Consider the following 26,228-nt stretch of genomic DNA (forward strand, 5'->3'; position numbering starts at 1 on the left):
ACTGTCCACAAAAATAAGTCTTTTATACTTTAAAAAATATATTTCTGCTGCGGGGTACACTGGGCTCCACAGGGAATGACATTGGGGTGTAGAATAGGATCTTGATCCGAGGCACCAACAGACTCAAAGCTTTGACTGTTCCCAGAATGCATAGTGCCGCCTCCTCTATAACCCCGCCTCCGTGCACAGGAGCTCAGTTTTGTAGTTGGTGCCATACAACAGGGGGGCTGCTCCAGCAGCCCTGAGAAGAACTTTTAAAAGAAAAATGAAGACTTGAAGGGCTGCAGCAGAGGCACTGTCTGTCTGTGTTAGATGTCAGTCAGACCTCTCCTGCTGCAGCTCCATCACCTCCCTCAGCGGCGTGGTACACTCCCGCGCACTGGTTGCCGGGTACCTACAGCGGAGGCTCTGGTTTTCTTCCAGTTAGTCACACACACGACCGCTGTTCTTCTGGATCACGTGGCCTCACTCAGGAAAGAGGTAAGTGGGTCACCCCAGCGGGACCCACTGTAAATCGCGATCCCGCGCGGCCGGTGGGAGGCGGGCATCATGCGCTGGCGTGGACACTGTGATAGTACAGGAACCCCACTAGACCACCAGGGCAAGGGCACAGGTCATTTTTCTCTCATAAACCATTTATATAAGCCCACAGTACCCGGTGGTGAAGTCCAGCAGAGGGATAAGGTTTTGACCTGTAGCCCCTCCCCCAGCCCCAGGGCGCCATTTAAAGTAAATGTTCCCACCCTGGAGCTGCATATCTCTCTCTCCCTCGCTCCCTGTCAGCTCAGCGTTTGGGCGCCATTAGGACAAGCTGAGCTGATCCTGGGACCATTTGGGCAAATCCTCCTCTGTAAAGCCGCCTGCCTGTCAGCGCTGTGCATTTTACAGGACACTTAAGTATTTTACATGTCTGCTGACAGTGTTAGTTAAGAAGAGAGTGCATTTAGTCAGGGTTATATAGTACAAGTACCCTGTGATATACATCCAGTCTTTACTGTGCATTGTTATATCTAATGAGTGTATAGCTATATATAGTACTACTCTGTATTGCTAGTCCAGTGCAGTTTTATTGCTTGTCATAATTTCTGCATTGTACAGTGTGACTATGTGTGTGTGCATATAGCTGCTATGTGACCTATGTATCTCACTCAGATTGCTATCCCTATATTCTATAACCTGTGGGGGGTAAGTGTGTCAGGTTTATCATTCAATGTAGGTAGTTCACAGGATATTCTCAGTGTGTATTTTTCTCTGTGATTTTTAGTCACCATATACCTCTTGAATTCCCTGTTTGTGCTGATACACTGCACAGGGGGTTCTTGTCAGGTATTGTGCTGCTGATATTGTACTGTGTTGCTAGCTCTCGGATATGTCAGCTACAAAGGGCAATGGTGCTGGAGCTGATCCCACATTGCTTGGTGGTGACGCTGCAGACACATTTGAGGAAAACCATAGCAGCTGAGGGTTCAGGTTCTGAGGGATCCTTACCCCCAAGTGGGACTGTAGCAACAGGGGTTCATATTGACCCACCTTGGACTACCTTCTCCACACTATTGAATACACTGGTAACTAGACTAATGCCCCCTATGGGACCTCCTGTGCCGGTACAACCGCTTATGGTCCCTGCGGTTAACCCGCCATGGGCAGATCAACCGTCCACTCAGTTACAGCAATTGAACCAATCACTGACTACTCAGAAGTCTAACCCTCGCCCGCCTAAGACCAAGGGGTCCTCTAATCGGGCCATTACTTCCTCACAATCCACCAACGTTCCAGACTCCTCGTCTGATGAGGATGGTGTTTATACTGACCCCACAGATTCTGATCCCGACTCTTCTGATGGGGAATCTGTTTCACAGGTGGCTGTTCCTGACTTGTTGGAGGCTATCAGGACCATTCTTCAAATTACTGATGATCCGGAGCCTGATGCTGCCCCTAAGAAACTAGACAGGTTTAAACGTCAGAAAGTGGTTAAACAAGTTTTACCTCATTCTGACCATTTAGTTGACAATCGTCAGGAGTCCTGGGAAAATCCGGGAAAGTAAAAATTGGGAGACACCCCTGCTAGTGGATTCGCAAGGGGCGCGGCTTGTGGTATCCTCAGCTCTGCCGGTAACTGCAGTCACATCTCTGAAAGAACCGACGGATAAGCGTGTGGAGGGTTGTATAAAGGCAATTTACACCCTAACTGGTGCTGCGCATAGGCCCACCATTGCAGCGACATGGGCTACAGAGGCTGTTGAAGTGTGGGCTCAGGAGCTGGAGGCGGAGTTGCCTTCCAACGCTTCTGATCATGCTAGACAATGTCTATCTTATATTGTCACAGCTCCTCATTACATTAAGGAGGCGGCTTCTGATGCCAGTATTCTGGTGGCCAAGGCTTCTATTACGTCCATTTTGGCTTGCCGGATTCTCTGGTTACGGTCCTGGTCTGTGGATCTGGACTCTATGAAAACCCTGGAGATACTCCCTTTTAAGGGAGACATTCTTTTCGGAGAAGACCTCAACAAGATAGTGGCTGACTTAGCCTCTGCTAAAACAGCATGTCTACCTAGTACTGCTCCTTCGGGGCCGAAGGCTAAAAGTATTCCATTTCGCTCCTTTCATCCTTCAGGGAAAGCAAAGGGTCAGGCATACCCGAAACAGGCTCGCACTTCCAGACCCAATAAGCCCAAACCCAAAAGGGTCTGGGCTGCCCGTCAGCCTGCTTCCAAAACTGACAAGCCTGCCGCATGGATCCCAAGGTGGGGGGTCGACTTCTAGGGTATACCCAGGAATGGTTGAGGACCACTTCCGATGCCTGAGTACGGAAGTCGTCACTCGAGGTTACGCCGTATCCTTCAAGAATCGTCCCTCTCATCGATTTTGCCTGACAGACGTCCCCTCGGATCAGGTGAAGGCAAAAACTCTTCATTCGGTGGTAGTCTCTCCTGGACACATTAGTGGTAGTACAGGTGCCTCTGGCTCAGAGAGGCAAGGGTTTCTATTCACCGCTGTTCCTAGTCCCAAAACGGAATGGATCCTCCCGGCCCATTCTCAACCTCAAGTCCTTGAACAAATTTGTGAGGGTCTCCAAGTTTCGTATGGAAACTCTTCGCTCTGTTGTTCTGGCCTTGGAACCTGGGGATTATATGGTCTCCCTGGACATACAGGATGCTTACCTGCATATTCCCATTGCAGTGTCGCATCAGCAGTACCTGATGTTTGCGGTTGGCAACCTCCATTACCAATTTCTGGCGTTACCTTTTGGTTTGACCATGGCTCTGCGAGTCTTCACCAAGGTCATGGTGGTAATGACGGCTGTACTCCGCCGTCAAGGGGTCAGGAACCTACCGTACCTGGACGACTTGTTGATCCTGGCAAATTCCCCAGAAATTCTCCTACGCCATCTGGATCTGACTATCATTTGAGATCAGGTCTCAAATGATCTCCTAGTCTCCGGAAGTCCGTCTGTCACTGAGCTGGTGGCTTCAGGACCAACGACTGAGCAGGGGTCGTCACTTCTGGATCTCCAACTGGGTCCTTCTGACAATGGATGCCAGTCTGAGAGGTTGGGGCGCGGTGTTGGAGCAACACTCTCTTCAGGGTCGGTGGACCAAGGAGGAGTCTCTCCTCCCGATAAACATTCTGGGACTGCGGGCGGTGTTTCAATGCTCTGAACTTGGCCCAGCATTTAATACAGAACAGACCTGTTCATGTACAGTCGGACAACGCCACCACAGTGGCGTACATCAATCATCAAGGTGGCACTCAAAGCCGCATGGCAATGAGCGAAGTATCAAGGATTCTTCAGTGGAACGCCATCTGCCAGCCATAATGGTAGTATTCATTCCGGGGGTCCTAAACTGGGAAGCGGACTTTCTCAGTCAGGATGTACACGCCGGAGAGTGGAGCCTCCATCCAGAAGTGTTTCAACTCCTCGTGGACAGGTGGGGCCTTCCAGATGTGGACCTGATGGCGTCTCGACAAAATCACACGGTTCCGGTTTTCGGAGCAAGGACAAGGGATCCTCTAGCAGCGTTCGTGGACACACTGGCAATTCCATGGAACTTTCAGCTGCCATACGTGTTCCCTCCAGTGTCACTCCTGCCCAGAGTAATAAGGAAGTTCAAGCAAGAAGGAGGAATCCTACTTCTGATCGCTCCTGCGTGGCCCAGACGGCATTGGTTCTCAGACCTTCAGGGTCTCTCGATAGAGCGTCCCCTTCTACTTCCGCAGCGCCCAGATCTCCTCGTTCAGGGCCCCTGTGTATATCAGGATTTAGCCCGGTTGGCTTTGACGGCGTGGCTCTTGAAGCTTCCATCTTGAGAGCCAAAGGTTTTTCTGAGGCAGTCATTCATACTATGTTGAAGGCCCGGAAACCGGCTTCTGCTCTGATTTACCATAGGGTCTGGAATTCTTACTTTGCTTGGTGCGCATCTAACAATCATGATGCTTACAAGTTTAGTACGGCCAAACTTTTGGCCTTTCTACAACAGGGCCTGGACTTGGGCCTTCGTCTGGCCTCCATCAAGGTTCATATTTCTGCCTTGGTTTGGTTCCAGAGAAAAATTGCGACTTTACCCGATGTTCATACGTTCACTCGGTGTGTTGCGGATTCAACCTCCTTATGTCCCGCCTGTGGCTCCTTGGGACTTGTCAATGGTTCTAGAGGCGTTGCAAGAGTTTCCGTTTGAACCCCTTGAATCTGCAGACCTTAAGTGGCTTTCTCTTAAGGTTTTGTTTCTGCTGGCTATTGCATCTGCTAGAAGGGTGTCGGATTTGGGTGCCTTATCTTGTAGGTCAACATATCTGATTTTTCACCAATATTGGGCAGTTCTTAGAACACGTCCCGGGTATTTAAGGTGGTGTCTTCTTTCCACCTTAATCAGGAGATTGTGGTTCCGGCCTTTGCCTCTCCTGAATTGTCTTCCAAAGAACGGTCTTTGGATGTGGTACGGGCTCTCCCTATCTGCGTGTAGAGAACTGCCTCCATTAGGAAGTCGGATTCTCTCTTTGGAAGTCATTCCGAGTTGATCGCTAGCTGCCGTTGTTCGCAGCGTAGCGATCCAGCTAAAAATCGGCACTTCTGCGCATGCGTATGGTGCACACTGCACACGCGCGACGTACTTTCACAAAAGCCGATGCAGTTTTACACAAGGTCTAGCGACGCTGATCGTTGAGTGATTGACAGGACGTGGGTGTTTCTGGGTGGTAACTGACTGTTTTCGGGGTGTGTGTGAAAAAACGCACGCGTGCCAGATAAAAACGCAGGAGTGGCTGGAGAAACGGGGGAGTGGCTGGCCGAACGCAGGGCGTGTTTGTGACGTCAAAACAGGAACTAAACAGTCTGAAGTGATCGCAAGGTAGGAGTAGGTCTGCAGCTACTCTGAAACTGCACAATTTTTTTTTGTAGTAGCGCTGCGATCCTTTCGTTCGCACTTCTGCTAAGTTAAGATACACTCCCAGAGGGTGGCGGCTTAGCGTTTGCACTGCTGCTAAAAGCAGCTAGCGAGCGAACAACTCGGAATGAGGGCCTTTGTTCTGTTTGGCTTTCAAAAACGTGGCTGGCCTTCTCGCAAGCAGACCCTAGCCAGATGGATTAGAATGGTGATTGCACATGCTTATGTACAGGCTGGTCTTCCAGCTCCTGCTACCATAAAGGCCCATTCTACTCGTCGGTTGGACCTTCTTGGGAGTCCCGCCGTGGTGCGACCCTTGAACAATTGTGCAAGGTGGCTACGTGGTCCTCAGTGAACACGTTCATAAGGTTTTATGCCTTCGATACTTCCGCCTCCCAGGATGCTTCCTTTGGACGCCGGGTTCTTGTGCCCGCTGCAGTGCGTCCCCTCCCATAAGGAACTGCTTTAGGATATCCCCAATGTTATTCCCTGTGTAGCCCAGTGTACCCCGCAGCAGAAAACGAGATTTATGGTAAGAACTTACCGTTGTTAAATCTCTTTCTGCGAGGTACACTGGGCTCCAGAGGGCACCCACCTGACGCACTTAGCTTCTTTGGGTTGGTATGACATTATTCGCTGACACTTTCTCCTGTCGTGAGAATGTGGTGTATGTGGCTACAAACAGTTGTCATCTCTTTTGCCTGCTACTGCATTGGACTGGTTAACAAAAATTGAGCTCCTGTGCACAGAGGCGGGGTTATAGAGAAGGCGGCGCTATGCATTCTGGGAACAGTCAAAGCTTTGAGCCTGTTGGTGCCTCGGATCAAGATCCTACTCTACACCCCAATGTCATTTCCTGTGGAGCCCAGTGTACCTTGCAGAAAGAGATTTAACAACGGTAAGTTCTTACCATAAATCTCGTTTTTATTTCCTTAAAAATTGTAAAAAAAAACAAAACTGATTTTGTTTTGTGGAACATTTAACAGCAGCGCTGTGAGATTCTCTACCATTGTTTTATATAGTTCTTTGAGGTGGTTGGTTGAGCTGCTTATGAAAGGCACAGCTGCAGCTGATTCAAGCACTTAAATAGAGTTTTTTATACCTGTGGCATTATAACACTGTATTGTGGTCCCTGTAATGAAGGATTTTTTTTCAATGAATGTCACATAATTAGTGAAATGAAGTCCACCTGTGTGCAGTCTAAGTGTCACATGATCTGTCAGTATAAACACACCTTTTCTGAAAGGCCCCAGAGGCTGCAACACCACTAAGCAAGAGACATCACACCATGAAGACCAAGGAGCCCTCCAAACAAGTCAGGGACAGAGTTGTTTAGAAGTACAAGTCATTGTTGGGTTATAAAAAAAATATCCAAATCTTTGATGATCCCCAGGAGCACCATCAAATCCAGCATCTTCAAATGGAAAGAACATGGTACCACAACAAACCTGCCAAGAAACGGCCGGCCACCAAAACTCACAGACCAGGCAAGGAGGGCATTAATCAGAGAGGCAGCACAGAGACCAAAGGTAACCTTGAAGGAGCTGCAGAGTTCCATAGCAGAGACTGGTGTATCTGCGCATGTGACCACAATAAGCCGTACACTCCATAGAGCCTGGCTTTATGGAAGAGTGGCCAGATAAAAGCCATTGCTTAGTATTAAAAATAAGAAGGCACGTTTTGAGTTTGCCAAAAGGCATGTGGACAACTCCCCAAATGTATGGGGGAAGGTGCTCTGGTCAGATGAGACCAAAATTTAACTTTTCAGCCACCAAGGAAACCGCTATGTCTGACGCAAACCCAACACATCCCATCACCCCAAGAACTCCATCCCCTCAGTGAAACATGGTGGTTGCAGCATCATGTTGTGGGGATGTTTTTCAGCAGCAGGGACTGGGAAACTGTTTCGAGTCATGGGAAAGATGGATAGTGCTAAATACAGGGATATTCGTGAGCAAAACCTGTTTCAGTCTGCCTGTGATTTGAGACTGGAATGGAGGTTCACCTTCCAGCAGGACAATGACCCGAAGCATACTGCTAAAGCAACACTCGAGTGGTTTAAGGGGAAACATTTAAATGTGTTGGAATGGCCTAGTCAAAGCCCAGATCTCAATCCAGTTGAGAATCTGTGGTCAGACTTGAAGATTGCTGTTCACAAGCGGAAACCATCCAACATGAAGGAGCTGGAGCAGTTTTGCCTTAAGGAATGGGCAAAAATCCCAGTGGCAAGATGTGGCAAGCTCATAGAGACTTATCCAAAGCGACTTGCAGCTGTAATTGCCGCAAAAGGTGGCTCTACAAAGTACTGACTTTATGGGGGTGAATAGTTATGCACGCTGAAGTTTCCTGTTATTTTGTCCTACTTGTTGTTTGCTTCACAATAAAAAAAAATTAAAAAAATCTTCAAAGTAGTAGGCATGTTCTGTGAATGAAATGATGCAAATCTTCAAACAATCCATTTTAATTCCAGGTTGTGAGGCAACAAGACATGAAAAATGCAAAGGGGGGTGAATACTGTACTTTAGTGAACACTGTATAATTAATTATCTACCATGGGTGTTGGTTCATTGCTTAAGACGGTGTTAATGAGTTAAATGTATTAGAAATTAATTATCATTACAGCATTATTATTAAAACTTTTTACTTAAAAATAATACATTCTAACAACTCCATTTAAGGACATTTTACATTTACTTTTTAGAATAAAGACAATTAAAATAACACTTACAGGAAGATTCAAAATATATCTTTAAAGATAACTAATTATTAACCTGGGTCACTTGCGAAATATACTGAGACCTTGACATCAATTAAAGGCATTTACCTTTTAATATTTAAATGTTAAGTACCTGTACTATCTCATTGGTTAGATACTCTGTGGTGTATCCAACATATACCTACTCTGTGGTTTATCCAACATATACCTGCTCTGTAGTGTATACAACATATACCTGCTCTGTAGTGTATCCAACATATACCTGCTCTGTAGTGTAGCCAACATATACCTGCTCTGTAGTGTATCCAACATATATCTGCTCTGTAGTGTATCCAACATATACCTGCTCTGTAGTGTAGCCAACATATACCTGCTCTGTAGTGTATCCAACATATATCTGCACTATTTGAAAATATTGTTCCTTTATGTTTCGGTGAAAATAGTTCAGTGCCCCCCCCCCTTCCCCCATCCTCCCTTCTCTGCATCCAGATGTCCGCAACTGTATTACAAAATGCAGGCAGTTTATCTAACATGCTAATTAAGATGGGTACTTAGTTTAATTTAAAGTGAGAAAAGATATGTGAGGCTTTTACATTTGAATATTATTAGGAAACAGGTCAGCATATTATAAGATGCTATGAGATGTCCCTGTTATGCCACATTTACACTGTTTGTTATCTTGTGAAAATATATGCTGTGCTATACATTAGTCCTTATTTGCTCTCATGTAGAATTTTATTTACATTTACTAATGCTTCTAAAAATGTAAAGTGGTGGCGTCGCCCATAGCAACCAATCAGATTCTGTAATTTTATAGGATTCAGTATAGAAATGATAGCTAGAACCTGATTAGTTGCTGTGGGCTACACTGCCACTGTTTATTTTTAGAAGATTTAGTAAATCTGTCCCACAGACTTTGATGACAAAATTGAGCCCACAGGAGATATGTTGTTTTATGTTTAGGATTCATAATCAAGTGGTTTAATACAAGGTCAAACTGCTGTGTGTGAGGGTACAGACTTGATTGGTCCATTGTTATTAGAATGTAGTAAATTACACGCATACATCTCAATTGTCTTCCACAGATTAAGTTTCATGTGTTTACTGCAGGATGTAATTTTCTGGTCTTTCTTCCATTCAGCAACTGTACAGAAAAAAGCCCGGAATGACCATGTCTTGTGCCAAATTACCTCAAAATATTTCCAAAAATCGATACAGAGATATTTCGCCTTGTAAGTGTGATCTCCTTGATGTAATGTCCTCCATACCCAAGACACATCTTTTTGTATGTACTGATATTATACCTGGAACTGTGATGTTTCTCCTCTCATTATGTAATTCGCTAATTCTCTTTACTCCCTCTTTTCCTTCTCCATTTTCCTTCCTTCCATCTTGTTGATCACTCTCCATTCATTTCCTCTTTCTCTCATATCATTTTGTTTGTTCTTCCCTTTTGAGTCACAGGAATTACAGTTTATTTTCTTACAGGCCATATATTGTTATAAATTAGGTCTCAATATTTTAGGCTTCTTCTTATTCCAAGAGAATCGGAGAAAGAAGAAGCAAAGGAGTGGTGAATGGTCAGTGAGGTGGGGATATAGTTTATACCTTTGATAGGGATATCGGTGCTGAGTCCACAGAAGACATGTGGAGTTAGAGAATAGTACCTTTACTGTCAGGTGTTTCACAAGTACTGTCAAATTCCCAAGCACAGTTCACCATGGCGACTACCAGATTGGGCTCATAATGCAACAGTTTTAGAGGACACTTGTTGGATGTTAAAATCTATGTAGATATCAGTCACTACATCCAGGAGAGTGAAGTAGAAGTTAATTTGTTTCCTCCACTTTCAACGGCTTCATTCAGGAAACATTATTACCGGGAGACGTCTGAGCTCGCTTTTATAGAGTGTACGAAGGGCTAATTTGTTTCTCCATGGAAGTGGTATTGGTTGTAAGTGTTAATAATACTACATACAAAAATACAGACCAATCCAATGAGCTTATGATAACATATCATATAAAACTAGTGTAAAAGAGAAGAAACGCACAGTGCACTGTGCCAAAGCATGAAAAAAATGCTCGCTCGCTCGCCACTGTGTCACCGGTATTTCAGCGGTGGCATTTCACCGCCTGCCGGGATTCCAGCGGCAGCATTGTGACACCTCGTGATCGCCTCCCCACAGAAGTTGTGGTCAGTACTCTGACAGTAAAATAATTCAAGAATATATGACTTATCTAAGACTGGATCCGGTCTCTAGGTCGACAGTAACTAGGTCGACTACTATTGGTCGACATGTTCTAGGTCGTCAGGTCTCTAGGTCAACATGAGTTTTTCACAATTGTTTTCGTTTTTTTACCTTTTTCATACTTAACGATCCATGCAGACTACGTTTGGGAATAGTAACCTGTGCTGAACGCAGCAGTAGTGGAGTGAGGCACCTTGTACGAAGCATGCCGAGCAAAGCGAGCCATGCGAGGGGACACGGTGCACTAATTTGGGTTCCTGGTCACTGTACGGAGAAAACGACACCAAAAAAACTTTAAAAACTCATGTCGAACTTTTGACCTGTTGACCTAGAGACCATGTCGACCTAGTTACTGTCGACCAATAGTGGTCGACCTAGTTACTGTCGACCTTGCATACCTCACCCATATAAGACTTGTATATAAATTTTATAAAAAACATAGAAAAAGGTCCAATGTGATGGACCTGGGGGATCTTTTCTCCCATGAAGCTCTGTGTCTGCAGAGAAGAGTATTATTCCATATTTGTGTATGAGATCTTTATTAAAGATCTTCCATACCTACCTATTTTGAAGTAATTGTATTGTAGTACCATAAATGTTGGGTAATTAGGCTTATTACGTGTGTACGATGGGACTTGGTCCATATGCGTTTTTCCATTACAAAAAATACCTAATGGACATTTAGGAAAATATGCATATGGCTGAAGTAAGTAATCTGTTGAGACACCAGATTCCTCATGTGACTAGAGGCGGGCCTGTGCATGCCATGTAAAGTAAGTCTGCCAGTCAGCACCAGGCATAGATGTTTTGCAGAGAACTTTCACAAGTTTACTAGAGGTATAGGAAACAGATGGTATGATACTCCCTAGAACACTAATACCTAACCACCTCCAAACTGCATTTATCACTATGACAACAATGGGAGCGCCATTGTCTGTCCCATCAACAGGAAACTCCTTTCCCCCATTATTAGCGCCTTGCTCTCTTTCACCTTCAGTGTATTCTGTTGTCTGTTTGACAGTTTGATAAATATAGATCTGGAACTATTATTAGTCAGCTGGTACACTGGGGCTCCCATATCTTTGATTAACAATCCTATTCTGTGCTTTTGTCTTTGTAGATGATGCTACACGGGTCATTTTACATGTTGGCGATGATTACATCAATGCAAATTATATCAACGTGAGTGTTATGATCATACCTGATCCAAGTTCAGGCTGATTACACTAGATTAACACATGTCTATATAGTACAAAGAATAGAGAGCACACATAGTATAGTATATTCACTTTAAAAATTAGCAGAACCACTGATTATGCTTGTAGTTAGTGTTGTTGTAAATGAGCCTTGTAGACTTATTGAAGAGATCCAAAGTATGTTCTTTTCTCCTACGTCCTAGAGCAGGGGTGGGGAACCTTTTTACTACCGAGCGCCATTTGGATATTTATAAAATCCTTCGGGGGCCATACAAAAATTCTCAACTTAAAAAATTACCCTGCCCCCCAGTAGGTCTGCCCCTTAGAGGTACTGTGTGTGAGCGCCGGAGGCGCGCACGTGCCAAAAAATGGGTGTGGCCAGTTAAAATGGGACGTGATACACTTATGCCCCCAATAGTGCGGTGCCAGATCCACAATTGCCCCCACAGTGCCAGGTATACAAATGCCCCCACAGTGCCAGGTATATAAATGCCCCCACAGTGCCAGGTATACAAATGCCCCCACAGTGCCAGGTATATAAATGCCCCTCACAGTGCCAGGTATACAGATGTCCCCACAGTGCCAGGTATACAAATGCCCCTCACAGTGCCAGGTATACAGATGTCCCCACAGTGCCAGGTATACAGATGCCCCCACAGTGCCAGGTATACAGATGCCCCCACAGTGCCAGGTATACAGATGCCCCCATAGTGCCAGGTATACAGATGCCCCCACAGTGCCAGGTATACAAATGCCCCTCACAGTGCCAGGTATACAAATGCCCCCACAGTGCCAGGTATACAAATGCCCCCCACAGTGCCAGGTATACAGATGCCCCCACAGTGCCAGGTATACAAATGCCCCTCACAGAGCCAGGTATACAGATGCCCCCACAGTGCCAGGTATACAAATGCCCCTCACAGTGCCAGGTATACAAATGCCCCTCACAGTGCAAGGTATACAGATGTCCCCACAGTGCCAGGTATACAGATGTCCCCACAGTGCCAGGTATACAGATGCCCCCACAGTGCCAGGTATACAGATGCCCCCACAGTGCCAGGTATACAAATGCCCCTCACAGTGCCAGTTATACAGATGCCCCCACAGTGCCAGGTATACAAATGCCCCCCACAGTGCCAGGTATACAAATGCCCCCACAGTGCCAGGTATACAGATGCCCTCCCCCCTCCCCTCCGTGCTGCTCACCGTGCTCCTTTCGGCGGGACACGGAGGAGAGCGCGGCTGTCGGGTGGGAGCGGCGGCGTGTAGTACTTCAAACCAGCCGCCGGTTCGAGAGCCAATCAGAGCTCGCGGACCGGCAGCCGCGGCTCCTGATTGGCTGCCGGTCCGCGAGCTCTGATTGGCTCACGGACCGGCGGCTGGTTTGAAGTACTACACGCCGCCGCTCCCACCCAACAGCCGCGCTCTCCTCCCTGTTCTGACAGCTGAGACACGCTGCCGCCGGACTGAGCGGCAGCGTGTCTCACTGACACAAGCTGGTGGGCCGGACCAAACGGAGGTTCCCCACCCCTGTCCTAGAGGATGCTGGGGACACTTCAAGAACCATGGGGTATAGATGGGATCCGCAGGAGACATGGGCACTTTAAGACTTTAAAAGGGGTGTGAACTGGCTCCTCCCTCTATGCCCCTCCTCCAGACTCCAGTTTAGAATCTGTGCCCAGTGAGACTGGATGCACACTGAGGAGCTCTCCTGAGTTTCTCTGAAAAAAGACTTTTGTTAGGTTTATTATTTTCAGGGAGACCTGCGGGCAACAGGCTCCCTGCATCGTGGGACTGAGGGGAGAGAAGCAGACCTACTTCTGTGAGTTTCAAGGCTCTGCTTCTTAGGCTACAGGACACCATTAGCTCCTGAGGGTCTGAACGCTAGGTACGCCTAGATGCTCGTTCCCGGAGCCCGCCGTCACCCTCCTTACAGAGCCAGAAGTCATAAGACGGGTGAGTAGAAGAAGATAAGAAGACTTCAGTGACGGCTTTGAGGTAACGGACAGCGGCCGCGCTGAGCGCCATGCTCCCACACACACACAGCGGCATTACAGGGTGCAGGGCGGGGGGGGGCGCCCTGGGCAGCCTAAAATCCTCATTTTGAGACTGGCTATGTGGTATTTAAGTGGGATCAGTACTAAATGCCGCTGGTCGGAATCCCGGCGGTCGAAATACCGACGCCGGAATCCCGACCACACAATGCCGACAGGGGTGGCGAGCGGAACGCAGCCCCTTGCGGGCTCGCCACGCTGCGGGCACGGTGCCTCGCTACGCTCGGCACACTATTATATTCTCCCTCTATGGGTGTCGTGGACACACACGGAGGGAGAATATGTCGGGATTGTGGCGGTCGGGATTCCGGCGTCGGTATTTCGACCGCCGGGATTCCGTCCGGCGGCATCTTGACCGGATCCCATTTAAGTGTTTAGGCACTAAATCCAGACCCCCGACAGTATAAATAATTTAAAAAATAGCGGGGCTGAAGTGCGCCATTAAGGGGGCGTGGCTTAGCCCTCACAGCTCTCATCAGCGCCATTTTCTCTTCACAGAGACGCTGGTCCTTACTCAACACTGCTGTATCAAGTAACAGGGTGCAAAACAGGGGGGGGGGGGCACAGTTAATTTGGTGCTGGATTAATGATATAAAAGCGCTAACAGGTCTGAGGCATTATATAAAAAGTTTCAGAACTGGGATAGGCGCTGGGTTGTGAGCTGGCACACTCCCTCTGTGTTTCTCTGACAGGCTTTACTGTGGGTCTGTCCCTTATATGCCCAGTGTGTTTGTGGTGTCGGTACACGTGTGTCGGCATGTCTGAGGCTGAGTGCTCTTCCCAGGAGGAGACTGGATTAGGGAAAGAAACAACTGTGGGAGTGACCCTGTCGGCACCGCCGACGCCTGATTGGGTAAATGTTTTGAGTGCCTTGAATGCGAATGTGGCTCTATTAAATAAGAGATTGGATAAGTCTGAGTCTCAGATCCAGGCATGGAAGAAATCCGTGGAGGATGTGTTGTTACAAGTTCAGACCCCCTCGGGGTCACAAAAGCGTTCTTTTACCCAGATAGCAGATACAGATACCGACACGAACTCTGACTCCAGTGTCGACTATCGTGATGCCAGATTAAATCCAAAACTGGCTAAAAGCATTCAGTACATGATTGTAGCGATAAAAGACATGTTACATATCACGGAGGACCCTGCTGTTCCAGATACAAGGGTCTGTATGTTTAAAGGAAAGAAACCTGAGGTAACGTTTCCTCCCTCTCATGAACTGAACGCTCTTTTTGAAAAGGTTTGGGAAAATCCTGACAAGATGTTTCAGATTCCCAAGAGAATTCCGGTGGCATATCTGTTCCCCCCTGGGGATAGGGAAAAGTGGGAGTCACCCTCCACTGTGGACAAAGCTCTATCACGACTGTCCAGAAAGGGGGCGTTTCCTTCTCCTGACACGGCAGCCCTAAAGGAACCTGCGGATCGTAAGCAGGAAAATACATTGAAATCCATTTATGTCACTACGGGTACGCTACTCAGACCTGCAGTTGCTTCGGCGTGGGTGAGTAGCGCTTTTGAAAAGTGGGCAGATAACTTGTCATCTGAGTTAGCTACCCTGGATAGGGATAGCATTCTTTTGACACTGGGTCATATCAGGGATGCTGCAGCCTACCTTAAGGAAGCTGCAAGGGACATTGGCCTTTTGGGATCAAGGGCCAATGCTACGGCAGTCTCAGCTAGGAGAGCATTGTGGATTCATCAATGGAATGCTGATGCTGACTCTAAGAAGGCTATGGAGTCTCTGCCATATAAAGGTGGTGTCTTGTTTGGTGACGGCCTCGCTGACCTGGTATCTACGGCTACCACGGGTAAGTCATCCTTTTTACCTTATGTTCCTGCACAACAAAAGAAAACACACCACTATCAGATGCAGTCCTTTCGGCCCAATAAATACAAAAGAGGACGAGGGTCTTCCTTCCTTGCTTCTAGAGGAAGAGGAAAGGGAAAAAGGTCACCGGCTGTGGCAGGTTCCCAAGAGCAGAAGTCCTCTCCGGCTTCTACCAAATCCACTGCATGACGCTGGGACTCCTCTGCGGGAGTCCGCACCAGTGGGGGCACGTCTCCGACTCTTCAGTCATTTCTGGGTTCGTTCGGCCCTAGACCCATGGGTATTAGAAATAGTGTCCCAAGGGTACAAGCTGGAATTTCAAGATGTGCCCCCTCGACGATTTTTCAAATCAGCCTTACCAGTTTCTCTTCAGGACAGGGAGGTGGTATGCGGTGCTATACAAAAGACATTGTCACGGTACCCCCGTCACAACAGGGAGAAGGCTTTTATTCGAGCCTGTTCGTGGTCCCGAAGCCGGACCGCTCGGTCAGACCAATTCTGAACTTAAAATCCCTCAATTTCTATCTAAGAAAATTCAAATTCAAGATGGAGTCTCTCTGAGCAGTGATTTCCAGTCTGGAGGAAGGAGATTTTTTTGGTGTCGGTCGACATAAAGGATGCCTACTTACACGTCCCCATATATCCTCCACATCAGGCTTACCAGAGGTTTGCCGTTCAGGATTGTCATTACCAATTTCAGACGTTGCCGTTTGGTCTGTCCACGGCTCCGAGGGTTTTCACCAAAGTTATGGCGGAAATGATGGTTCTCCTGCACAAGCAAAGAGTCACATTTATCCCATACTTGAACGATCTCCTGATAAAAGCGAGGTCCAAGGAACAATTACTGCAGAGCATGACGCTCTCCCTGACAATTCTGCAACAACATGGTTGGCTCCTAAACTTGCCAAAATCACAGTTGGTTCCGACGACAATGCTGTCGTTCTTGGGTATGATTCTGGACACGGAATTACAGAGAGTTTTTCTTCCAGAGAAAAAGGCTCTGGAAATTCAGAACCTGGTCAAACAGATTCTGAAGCCAGCAAGAGTGTCGATTCATCAATTCACTCGGTTGCTAGGGAAGATGGTGGCGGCCTACGAGGCCATTCAGTTTGGCAGATTCCATGCCAGAGTGTTTCAGTGGGACCTGTTGGACAAATGGTCCGGATCCCATCTGCACATCACCGACAGATAATCCTGTCTTCCAAGACCAGACTCTCACTCCTGTGGTGGCTGCATAGCTCTCACCTCCTAGAGGGACGCAGATTCGGGATCCAGGACTGGATCCTGGTGACCACGGATGCGAGTCTCCGATGCTGGGGTGCAGTCACACAGGGGGAAAATTTCCAGGGAAAATGGTCAAGCCAGGAAGCTTGTCTACACATAAACATTCTGGAAGGGCCATTTACAACGGCCTTCTACAAGCGGAACATCTTCTTCGCGATCTGCTCGTCTTGATTCAGTCGGACAACATAACAGCAGTGGCGTACGTGAACCGCCAGGGCGGAACGAAGAGCAGAGCGGCAATGGCAGAAGCCTCAAAAGTTCTCCACTGGGCGGAAAGGCATGTAAGCGCTCTGTCAGCGGTCTTCATTCCAGGTGTGGACAACTGGGAAGCAGACTTCCTCAGCAGACACAATCTCCATCCAGGAGAGTGGGGTCTTCATCAAGAGGTCTTTGCAGAAGTGACAAGTCGTTGGGGAATTCCTCAAATAGACATGATGGCATCTCGCCTCAACAAGAAACTTCCGAGATATTGTTCCAGGTCGAGGGACCTTCAAGCAATAGCAGTGGACGCCCTAGTGACACTGTGGGTGTTTCAGTCGGTCTATGTGTTCCCTCCGATTCCACTCATTCCAAAAGTGATAAAGATCATAAGAAGAACAAGGGTTCATGCAATCCTCATTGTTCCAGACTGGCCAAGGAGGGCCTGGTATCCAGATCTTCAGGAATTGCTCATAGGAGATCCCTGGCCTCTTCCTCTACGAGAGGATCTGTTACAGCAGGGGCCGTGCGTGTACCAAGACTTACCGTGGCTTCGTTTGACGGCTTGGAGGTTAAACACAGGATCCTAGCCCGAAAGGGTATTCCCGGTGAAGTAATTCCCACACTGCTTCAGGCTAGAAAAGAGGTAAAGGCGAAACATTATCACCGTATTTGGAGAAAATATGTGTCTTGGTGTGAATCCAAGGAGGCTCCTATAGAAGATTTTTAGCTGGGCCGTTTTCTCCATTTTCTGCAAGCAGGGGTGGATGCGGGCCTAAAATTAGGCTCAATTAAAGTACAAATTTCGGCCTTATCAATTTTCTTTCAAAAAGAATTGGCTTCCCTTCCGGAAGTTCAGACTTTCGTGAAAGGCGTGCTGCACATCCAACCTCCCTTTGTGCCCCCGGTGGCACCATGGGATCTTAACGTGGTGCTGCAGTTCCTGCAAACTCATTGGTTTGAACCTTTACGTAAGGTAGAGTTGAAATTTGTCACTTGGAAAGTGATTATGCTGTTGGCCTTGGCCTCTGCAAGGCGGGTGTCTAAATTGACGGCTTTGTCTCACAAGAGCCCCTATTTGATCTTCCATGAAGATAGAGCGGAGTTGAGAACTCGTCAGCGATTTCTGCCAAAAGTGGTGTCATCGTTTCACATGAACCAACCTATTGTGGTGCCAGTGGCTACTGACGCCTTAGAGGAATCGAAGTCTCTAGATGTGGTCAGAGCTTTGAAAATTTATGTAGCCAGAACGGCTCAGATTAGGAAAATGGAGGCTCTATTTATCCTGTATGATCCCAACAAGATTGGGGCTCCTGCTTCCAAACAGACTATTGCACGCTGGATCTGTAATACGATTCGGCAGGCTCATTCTATGGCTGGATTGCCGTTACCGAAATCGGTGAAGGCCCGTTCTACCAAAAAGGTGGGCTCATCCCGGGTGGCTGCCCGGGGGGGCTCGTCATTACAGCTTTGCCGAGCAGCTACTTGGTCGGGTTCAAACACTTTTGCAAAGTTTTACAAGTTTGATACCCTGGCTAAGGAAGACCTCTTGTTTGGTCAATCGGTGCTGCAGAGTCATCCGCACTCTCCCGCCCATTCTTGAGCTTTGGTATAAACCCCATGGTTCTTGAAGTGTCCCCAGCATCCTCTAGGACGTAGGAGAAAATAGGATTTTAATACCTACCGGTAAATCCTTTTCTCTTAGTCCGTAGAGGATGCTGGGCGCCCGTCCCAGTGCGCACTGTATCTGCAATCATTGGTTATGGTTACACACGTGTTGTGTTGCATTTATAGGCAGCTTGTTGCTGTCATTATTCATGCCGTTGCATGCGTTGGGTTGAATGCCATGTTGTACGGCATGCTTGAGGTGTGAGCTGGCATGTATCTCACCTTAGTTTAAATCAAAATAAATCCTTTTTCCTCGAAATGTCCATCTCCCTGGGCACAGTTCCTATAACTGGAGTCTGGAGGAGGGGCATAGAGGGAGGAGCCAGTTCACACCCCTTTTAAAGTCTTAAAGTGCCCATGTCTCCTGCGAATCCCGTCTCTACCCCATGGTTCTTGAAGTGTCCCCAGCATCCTCTACGGACTAAGAGAAAAGAATTTACCGGTAGGTATTAAAATCCTATTTTCTTGAATAGAGCCCAAGCTAATGGGAAATAAATGGCTTCCCTTTAAAAAGAATCACGCACTATAATGGACCAATATAGTGGATCTGGTTTGCAACTTTATTGAACACTTTATTTCATACTACTCACAATTTAAAATGGCATACAATGCTTATCTGATAAATCCAGACCATCTGTATTTGCTACAACCAACTTTGCACAAAAGGGTCATTCAGGTGAGGTGGCACCTGTAATATCATGTGCAAAGTATCGATGTTCGATACTTGGCATATGCGCAGGACCCTTTCTGCACGTGCGCGAACAGGTCCTGTGAGGTTAGAAGCAAGATGGCAGCAGACTGTTAATGATTGACAGTCTGCTGCCGTTCGTGGAGTGGGAAGGGTTCGACAACAGCCTCCGTTTGTGCAAGCGGAGGCGTGTCGCTGCCGTCTAGGGGTGGGAAGAGGTCAAGGATCTCTGTTGTAGTATGAAGATTTCCTGGCCTCTACATCGGGCAGCTTGTGCAGTATCATAGGTGCCCTAAACCGCTCGATGGTGGGAGAAAGATCCAATGCTGCATCATAGGACGCATTTCAGATCACTGCTGGAGCAGAAGGCATCTTCATGTAATAGGCGCCTCCCGCTGCATTTACATACAGCGCTATCACTACTTATTCCAAGGAAGTAGCAGTGTGAAAGCAACTCTAACCACATCTGAATGAGCTTCAAAGTCCAGATTTTCTCCTTCTGCTTCCACCAGGATCTAGTACTACTTGAGACAGCTACAATATAGCTACAACATATCTGCTGTTAAGAGTAATTGCATAATATCAAACAAATGATAGAACTCTCACCACCTGCCTTATTGAAGGGTGTAGTATGTGTTGCCGGCGACCAGCATACCGGTGCCGGAATCCCGACAGGTGGGCGAGCGCAAATGAGCCCCTTGCGGGCTCGCTGCGCTCGCCACACTGCGGGTACGGGGGCGCGCTACGCGCACCACGCTATCTATTCTCCCTCCAGGGGGGTCGTGGACCCCCAAGAGGGAGAAAAGATGTCGGTATGCCAGCGGTCGGGGATTCCGGCGCTGGTATGCTGGTTGTCGGGAGCCCGGCCGCCTGCAAACAGAAAACCACCCGTTATTGAATGCTTCTGGTTCTACCTATGTCCACCCCTGGAATAGGTGATGTCACCTATAGCACCCAATCGGATTCCTACCTTTTACTAGTACGGGTTTGTAAGCAAATGTCTGGTTACTGTGGTTACACCACCTTTACCAAACCATTATCTTTAGAATAATCTCCATGAATGTCCTTCAGTGTGTTATAGTTTTGAGATACAGGTTGAGTATCCCTTATCCAAAATGCTTGGGACCAGAGGTATTTTGGATAACGGATTTTTCTGTATTTTGGAATAATTGCATACCATAATGAGATATCATGGTGATGGGACCTAAGTCTAAGCACAGAATGTATTTATGTTTCATATACACCTTATACACACAGCCTGAAGGTAATTTTAGCCAATATTTTTTATAACTTTGTGCATTAAACAAAGTGTGTCTACATTCACACAATTCATTTATGTTTCATATACACCTTATACACACAGCCTGAAGGTCATGTAATACAATATTTTTAATAACTTTGTGTATTAAACAAAGTTTGTAAACATTGAGCCATCAAAAAACAAAGGTTTCACTATCTCACTCTCACTCAAAAAAGTCCGTATTTCGGAATATTCCGTATTTCGGAATATTTGGATATGGGATACTCAACCTGTATTTACTTATCGGTTGTCTTTTTTTCATTCTGCTTGTTACATGCTGGATACTAGTCATTTGGGTTTAAGCTAGAATAAGACTGTATAACACTGTGCCAATATTCCACCCTTACTCACTGTGTTACTGACCTTAAGCTGGATGGAAAGGTTTGGCAATAGGGATGGAAATCTGAGTCTCTGCATTCACAGAAACTGGCATTCCCAGGACACATGTTCCGCTGAGTGATTTAAAGCCTTTCTGATCTAAGGAAATGTTGCTCCCAACTTCTCACTCATGATCTGAATAATATGTCTTGTTTCTTTTTTGACTGCAGATGGAGATCCCTTCTTCCAGCATAATCAACCGGTATATTGCCTGCCAGGGACCTCTGCCCAATACATGTCCAGACTTCTGGCAAATGACCTGGGAGCAAGGCTCATCAATTGTAGCGATGCTTACCACGCAAGTGGAGCGGGGCCGAGTATGTTCCATCTTAATTTTCCTGGAAGTGGTGTCAGTATGGATATTGAATGCTGATTGATTCATCCTTAACACACATCCCATTATCTTATTCAGGGCTGTCTGAGTCGATAAGCCAAATTTTTTACTCCGACTCAAATGAGTCTGAGTCAAAGGTTTTGCTTACCAACTCCACAGCCCTGATCTTATTCCTCGCAGTATTGTTACCTCTCTATATAAACAAGTTGATGGAGGCAATATAATAATTCCAGTGTTACAGCAACCATATAATTCTTATTATTTCAGGTAAAGTGCCACCAGTATTGGCCTGAGCCCACAAATAGCTCTGAATTTGGGAATTTCCAAATATCCTGCCATTCAGAGGATGGAAATCCTGCTTATGTATTTCGAGAGATGACGCTAACTAACTTGGACGTAAGTATGTTTTTTGTTGGGAATATTCTAATTTCTGTTACGTCCTAGAGGATGCTGGGGTCCATTTTAGTACCATGGGGTATAGACGGTTCCGCAGGAGCCTTCGGCACTTTAAGACTTTTCAACAGTGTGAACTGGCTCCTCCCTCTATGCCCCTCCTCCAGACCTCAGTTTAGAAAATGTGCCCGGGAGACTGGCTGCACATCAGTGAAGCTCTACTGAGTTTTGCTGAAAAAGACTTTGTTAGGTTTTTTATTTTACAGGGAAGCTGCTGGCAACATAAATTATTGAAGTCTGCGGGCTTCACATTGGATATAAAAGCGCTGTTTTGGTATATATGTATATTCATTGTATGTAATACATATAGGGCGCGTGGTGTGGACTGGCAATTCCCTCTGGGTCCCTCTGACAGACATTAGTGTAGGTCTGTCCCCATTAGCTCCCGTGTGTGTGAGTGGTGTAACTGTACACGCGTGTAACATGTCTAGAGAAAGTAGTTCCCCAGAGGAACCCATTTTGGAGGCACAAGAGTGTTCTGAGCCTGTGTGGGTGAGAAAGCTGCAGAGTAATATGGCTAAACTAGCAAGGAAATTCTCTGAGTCTTAAGAACAGACAAAGCATTGGAGACAGTCTGTGGAAGATGCTTTATTTGCTGATTCACCTACAACGTCCACTCGGGACCCCTCCAGTTCCCAGAAAAGGTCCCTGGCCCAAATTATGCAAAGGGACACTGACACAGATTCCGACACTGACGTCGACACTGAGGATTTGAGGGGGGTAAATCCCAAACTGGCTAAAAGCATTCAATGTATGATAGTCGCTATAAAAGAGGTGTTGGAATTTCCTGACACAACACCTCCACCTGAAGAAAAAGATTATTTTAAATTAAATAAAAAACAGGTGGTGACTTTTCCTCCGTCTAAGAGCTTAAATACCTTTTTTGAGGAATCCTGGGCTAACCCGGAAAAGAAATTTGCTATCCCTAAAAGATTGCGGGTAGCATATCCTTTCCCTGAAGAGGATAGGCGTAAGTGGGAGTCACCCCCAATGATAGACACCTCAGTCTCTAGGTTGTCAAAAAAAATCATTTTACCTGCCCCGGGGTCAGCTTCATTAAAAGAACCTGCTGACCGCAAATTAGAGACGACTTTAAAGTCCATCTATGTTGCTACGGGTACATTACTCAGGCCCACAATTGCTTCTGCGTGGGTTGGTAACGCAGTTGAAAAGTGGGCAGATAACTTGATTGTTAATATTGACACGGTCTATAAAGATGACATGCTGCAAATTCTAGGTCATATCAAAGACTCTGCAGGTTACTTGGTTGAGGCTATGAAGGACGTAGGCTTACTGGGCTCCCGGGCCTCTACTATGGCGATTTCAGCCCGCAGGGTGCTCTGGATCCGTCAAAGGAATGCTGACGCAGAATCCAAAAGAAATATTGAGGCGCTCCCTTACAATGGTGAGGCCCTCTTTGGAGAGAAACTAGATGCCATGATATCAACTACTACATCTGGCAAGTCAGCATTTCTGCCGTCGGCAGCTGCACCGGCTAAAAAAGTATATCATTCTCATACTATGCAGTTCTTTCGTCCCAACAAGTACAGAAAAAGGCTAAAACTACCCCTTTTTTCACAGGAAAGGGGAGAGGAAAAGGTAGAAAACCTACAACACCCTCAGGCTCCCAGGAGCAGAAGTCAGCAACTACTTCTGCAAAAGCCACAGCATGACGCTGGGGCTCCTCTGTGGGAGTGCGGTCGGGTGGGGCACGTCTACTATTTTTCAGCCAGGTCTGGCTTCGCTCAGACCTGGATCCTTGGATTTTACAGATAATATCCCAAGGTTACAAGTTGGAATTTCAAGACCTTCCCCATGCCGATTTTTCAAGTCAGCCTTGCCAGCTTCCATTCAAGACAGCACAAATGTTCTGAACGCAATACACAAATTGTGTCAAGACAAAGTAATTGCCTTGGTTCCTGCCAAACAAAGGAACCAAGGCTTTTATTAAAGCCTGTTTGTGGTACCGAAGCCGGATGGCTCGGTCAGACCGATTTTAAACTTAAAATCTCTGAATCTCTATTTGAAAAGATTCCATTTCAAGATGGAATCCTTGAGAGCAGTCATTTCCAGCTTGGAAGAAAAGGAATTTCTGGTGTCGGTGGACATCAAGGATGCTTACTTGCATGTCCCCATTTACCCGCCACATCAAGCATACCTGAGGTTTGCGGTTCAGGATTGCCACTACCAATTCCAGACATTACCGTTCCGGCTCTCCACGGCTCCGAGAAAATTCACCAAGGTGATGGAGATGATGGTTCTCCTTCGCAAACAAGGAGTCAACATAATTCCATACTTGGACGATCTCCTCATAAAAGCGAGATCCAGGGACAAGCTATTCCAGAACATAGCATTGTCCCTGAAGGTGCTTCAACAGCACGGTTGGATCATCAACTTTCCAAAATCCCAGTTGGAACCGACAATGAGATTATCATTTTTGGGAATGATACTGGACACCGAGGTACAGAGAATATTTCTACTGGTGGAAAAGGCTCAGGAGATCCAAAACATGGTCAAACAACTTTTGAGACCAAGAACATTATCAATTCATCAGTGCATTCGCCTGTTGGGGAAAATGGTCAGGGTCGCATCTCCACATGCATCAAAGGATAATCTTGTCAGCGAAAGCCAAAATTTCGCTCCTGTGGTGGCTACAAATTTCTCACCTGCTGGAGGGACGCAGGTTCGGGATTCAGCCCTGGATCCTGGTGACCACGGATGCAAATCTCCGAGGATGGGGAGCAGTCACGCAAGGAGAAAGCTTCCAAGGAAGATGGTCAAGTCAAGAAACTCGCCTTCGCATAAACATTCTGGAGTTGAGAGCTGTGTACCTCATTCTGGACATTCTGGAGTTGAGAGCCTTCATCAAGCGGCACACCTTCTTCAAGGTCGTCCCATACAGATCCAGTCAGACAATGTAGCGGCAGTAGCTTACATAAACCGTCAAGGCGGAACAAAAAGCACGGCAATGGCAAGGTGACAAAGATAATCCTCTGGGCAGAAAGACATGCAAAAGCTCTGTCGGCAATTTTCATTCCGGGAGTGGACAACTGGGAATCAGACTTCCTCAGCAGACACGATCTCCATCCAGGAGAATGGGGCCTCCACCCAGAAGTCTTTGCAGAGGTAACAAGTCGTTGGGGCGTTCCTCAAGTGGACATGATGGCATCTCGTCTCAACAAGAAGCTTCCGACATATTGTTCCAGGTCGAGAGACCCACAAGCAATAGCAGTGGATGCACTGGTGACCCAGTGGGTGTTTCAGTCGGTGTATCTGTTCCCTCCACTTCCACTTGTTCCAAAGGTTCTCAAGATCATCAGAAGAACAAGAGTTCGAGCAATTCTCATTGCTCCAGACTGGCCAAGGAGGGCCTGGTATCCAGATCTTCAGGAGTTATTACTGGAAGATCCTCGGCCTCTTCCTCTTCACGAGGACCTGCTTCAGCAGGGGCCGTTAGTTTATCAGGACTTACCGTGGCTGCGTTTGACGGCATGGCTGTTGAGCGCCAGATCCTAGCCCGTAAGGGTATTCCCAATTAAGTCATTCCCACACTTATTCTGGCCAGGAAAGGGGTAACGTCCAAACATTACCATCGTATTTGGAGAAAATATGTATCTTGGTGTGAATCCAAGAAGTCTCCTGCGGTGGAGTTTCAATTAGGATGTCTTCTCCTATTTCTACAGGTGGGTGTGGATGCTGGATTGAGATTAGGATCTATCAAGGTTCAGAAACAATTGGCTTCTCTTCCTGAGGTCCAGACGTTCGTAAAGGGAGTTCTGCGCATCCAGCCTCCCTTTGTGCCTCCTGCGGCACCATGGGATATTAATGTGGTGTTGCAGTTCCTTAAATCGGACTGGTTTGAGCCTCTACAAGACGTAGAGTTGAAGTTTCTCACTTGGAAAGTGGTCTGCTATTGGCCTTGGCCTCAGGCAGACGGGTGTCTGAGTTAGAAGCTCTTTCACACAAGAGTCCTTACTTAATATTTCATGAAGATAGGGCTGAACTAAGAACACGTCAGCATTTTCTTCCGAAGGTTGTGTCTTCTTTTCATATCAACCAACCAGTGGTGGTGCCAGTGGCTTCTGACACCTCAGCCATCTCAAAATCCTTGGATGTCGCCAGAGCGTTGAGGATTTATGTTGCAAGAACGGCTAGGATAAGGAAAACAGAATCTTTGTTTGTCCTCTATGACCCCAACAAGATTGGGGGTCCTGCTTCTAAGCAGACTATTGCGCGCTGGATCAGGGGTACCATTCCGCACGCTCATTCCACGGCAGGATTGCCGTTACCGACTTCGGTAAAAGCCCACTCTACAAGGAAAGTGGGTTCGTCCTGGGTGGCTGCCCGGGGTGTCTCAGCTTTACAAATCTGCCGAGCTGCTACTTGGTCAGGTGCAAACACGTTTGCTAAGTTTTATAAGTTTGACACCTTGGCTGCTGACGACCTAAGATTTGGTCAGTCAGTTATGCAGGAACATTAGCACTTTCCCGCCCGTACTGGGA

At 46.9% G+C, this 26,228-nt stretch overlaps 1 protein-coding gene across 1 annotated transcript in view; it reads left to right on the forward strand.

Moving 5' to 3' along the window:
• The window catches only part of PTPN4 (protein tyrosine phosphatase non-receptor type 4), a 444,417-nt gene that overhangs the window by 394,997 nt on the left and 23,192 nt on the right, over positions 1-26,228 (forward strand). Inside the window, exons 21-24 of the mRNA XM_063933984.1 lie at positions 9,239-9,329; positions 11,466-11,527; positions 21,110-21,256; positions 21,541-21,669. Coding sequence (XP_063790054.1) covers positions 9,239-9,329; positions 11,466-11,527; positions 21,110-21,256; positions 21,541-21,669 — 429 coding nt within the window. The remainder of the gene's footprint in view (positions 1-9,238; positions 9,330-11,465; positions 11,528-21,109; positions 21,257-21,540; positions 21,670-26,228) is intronic.

This window comes from Pseudophryne corroboree, chromosome 7 (assembly GCF_028390025.1).
Source record: "Pseudophryne corroboree isolate aPseCor3 chromosome 7, aPseCor3.hap2, whole genome shotgun sequence".
Taxonomy (NCBI): Eukaryota; Metazoa; Chordata; class Amphibia; order Anura; family Myobatrachidae; genus Pseudophryne; species Pseudophryne corroboree.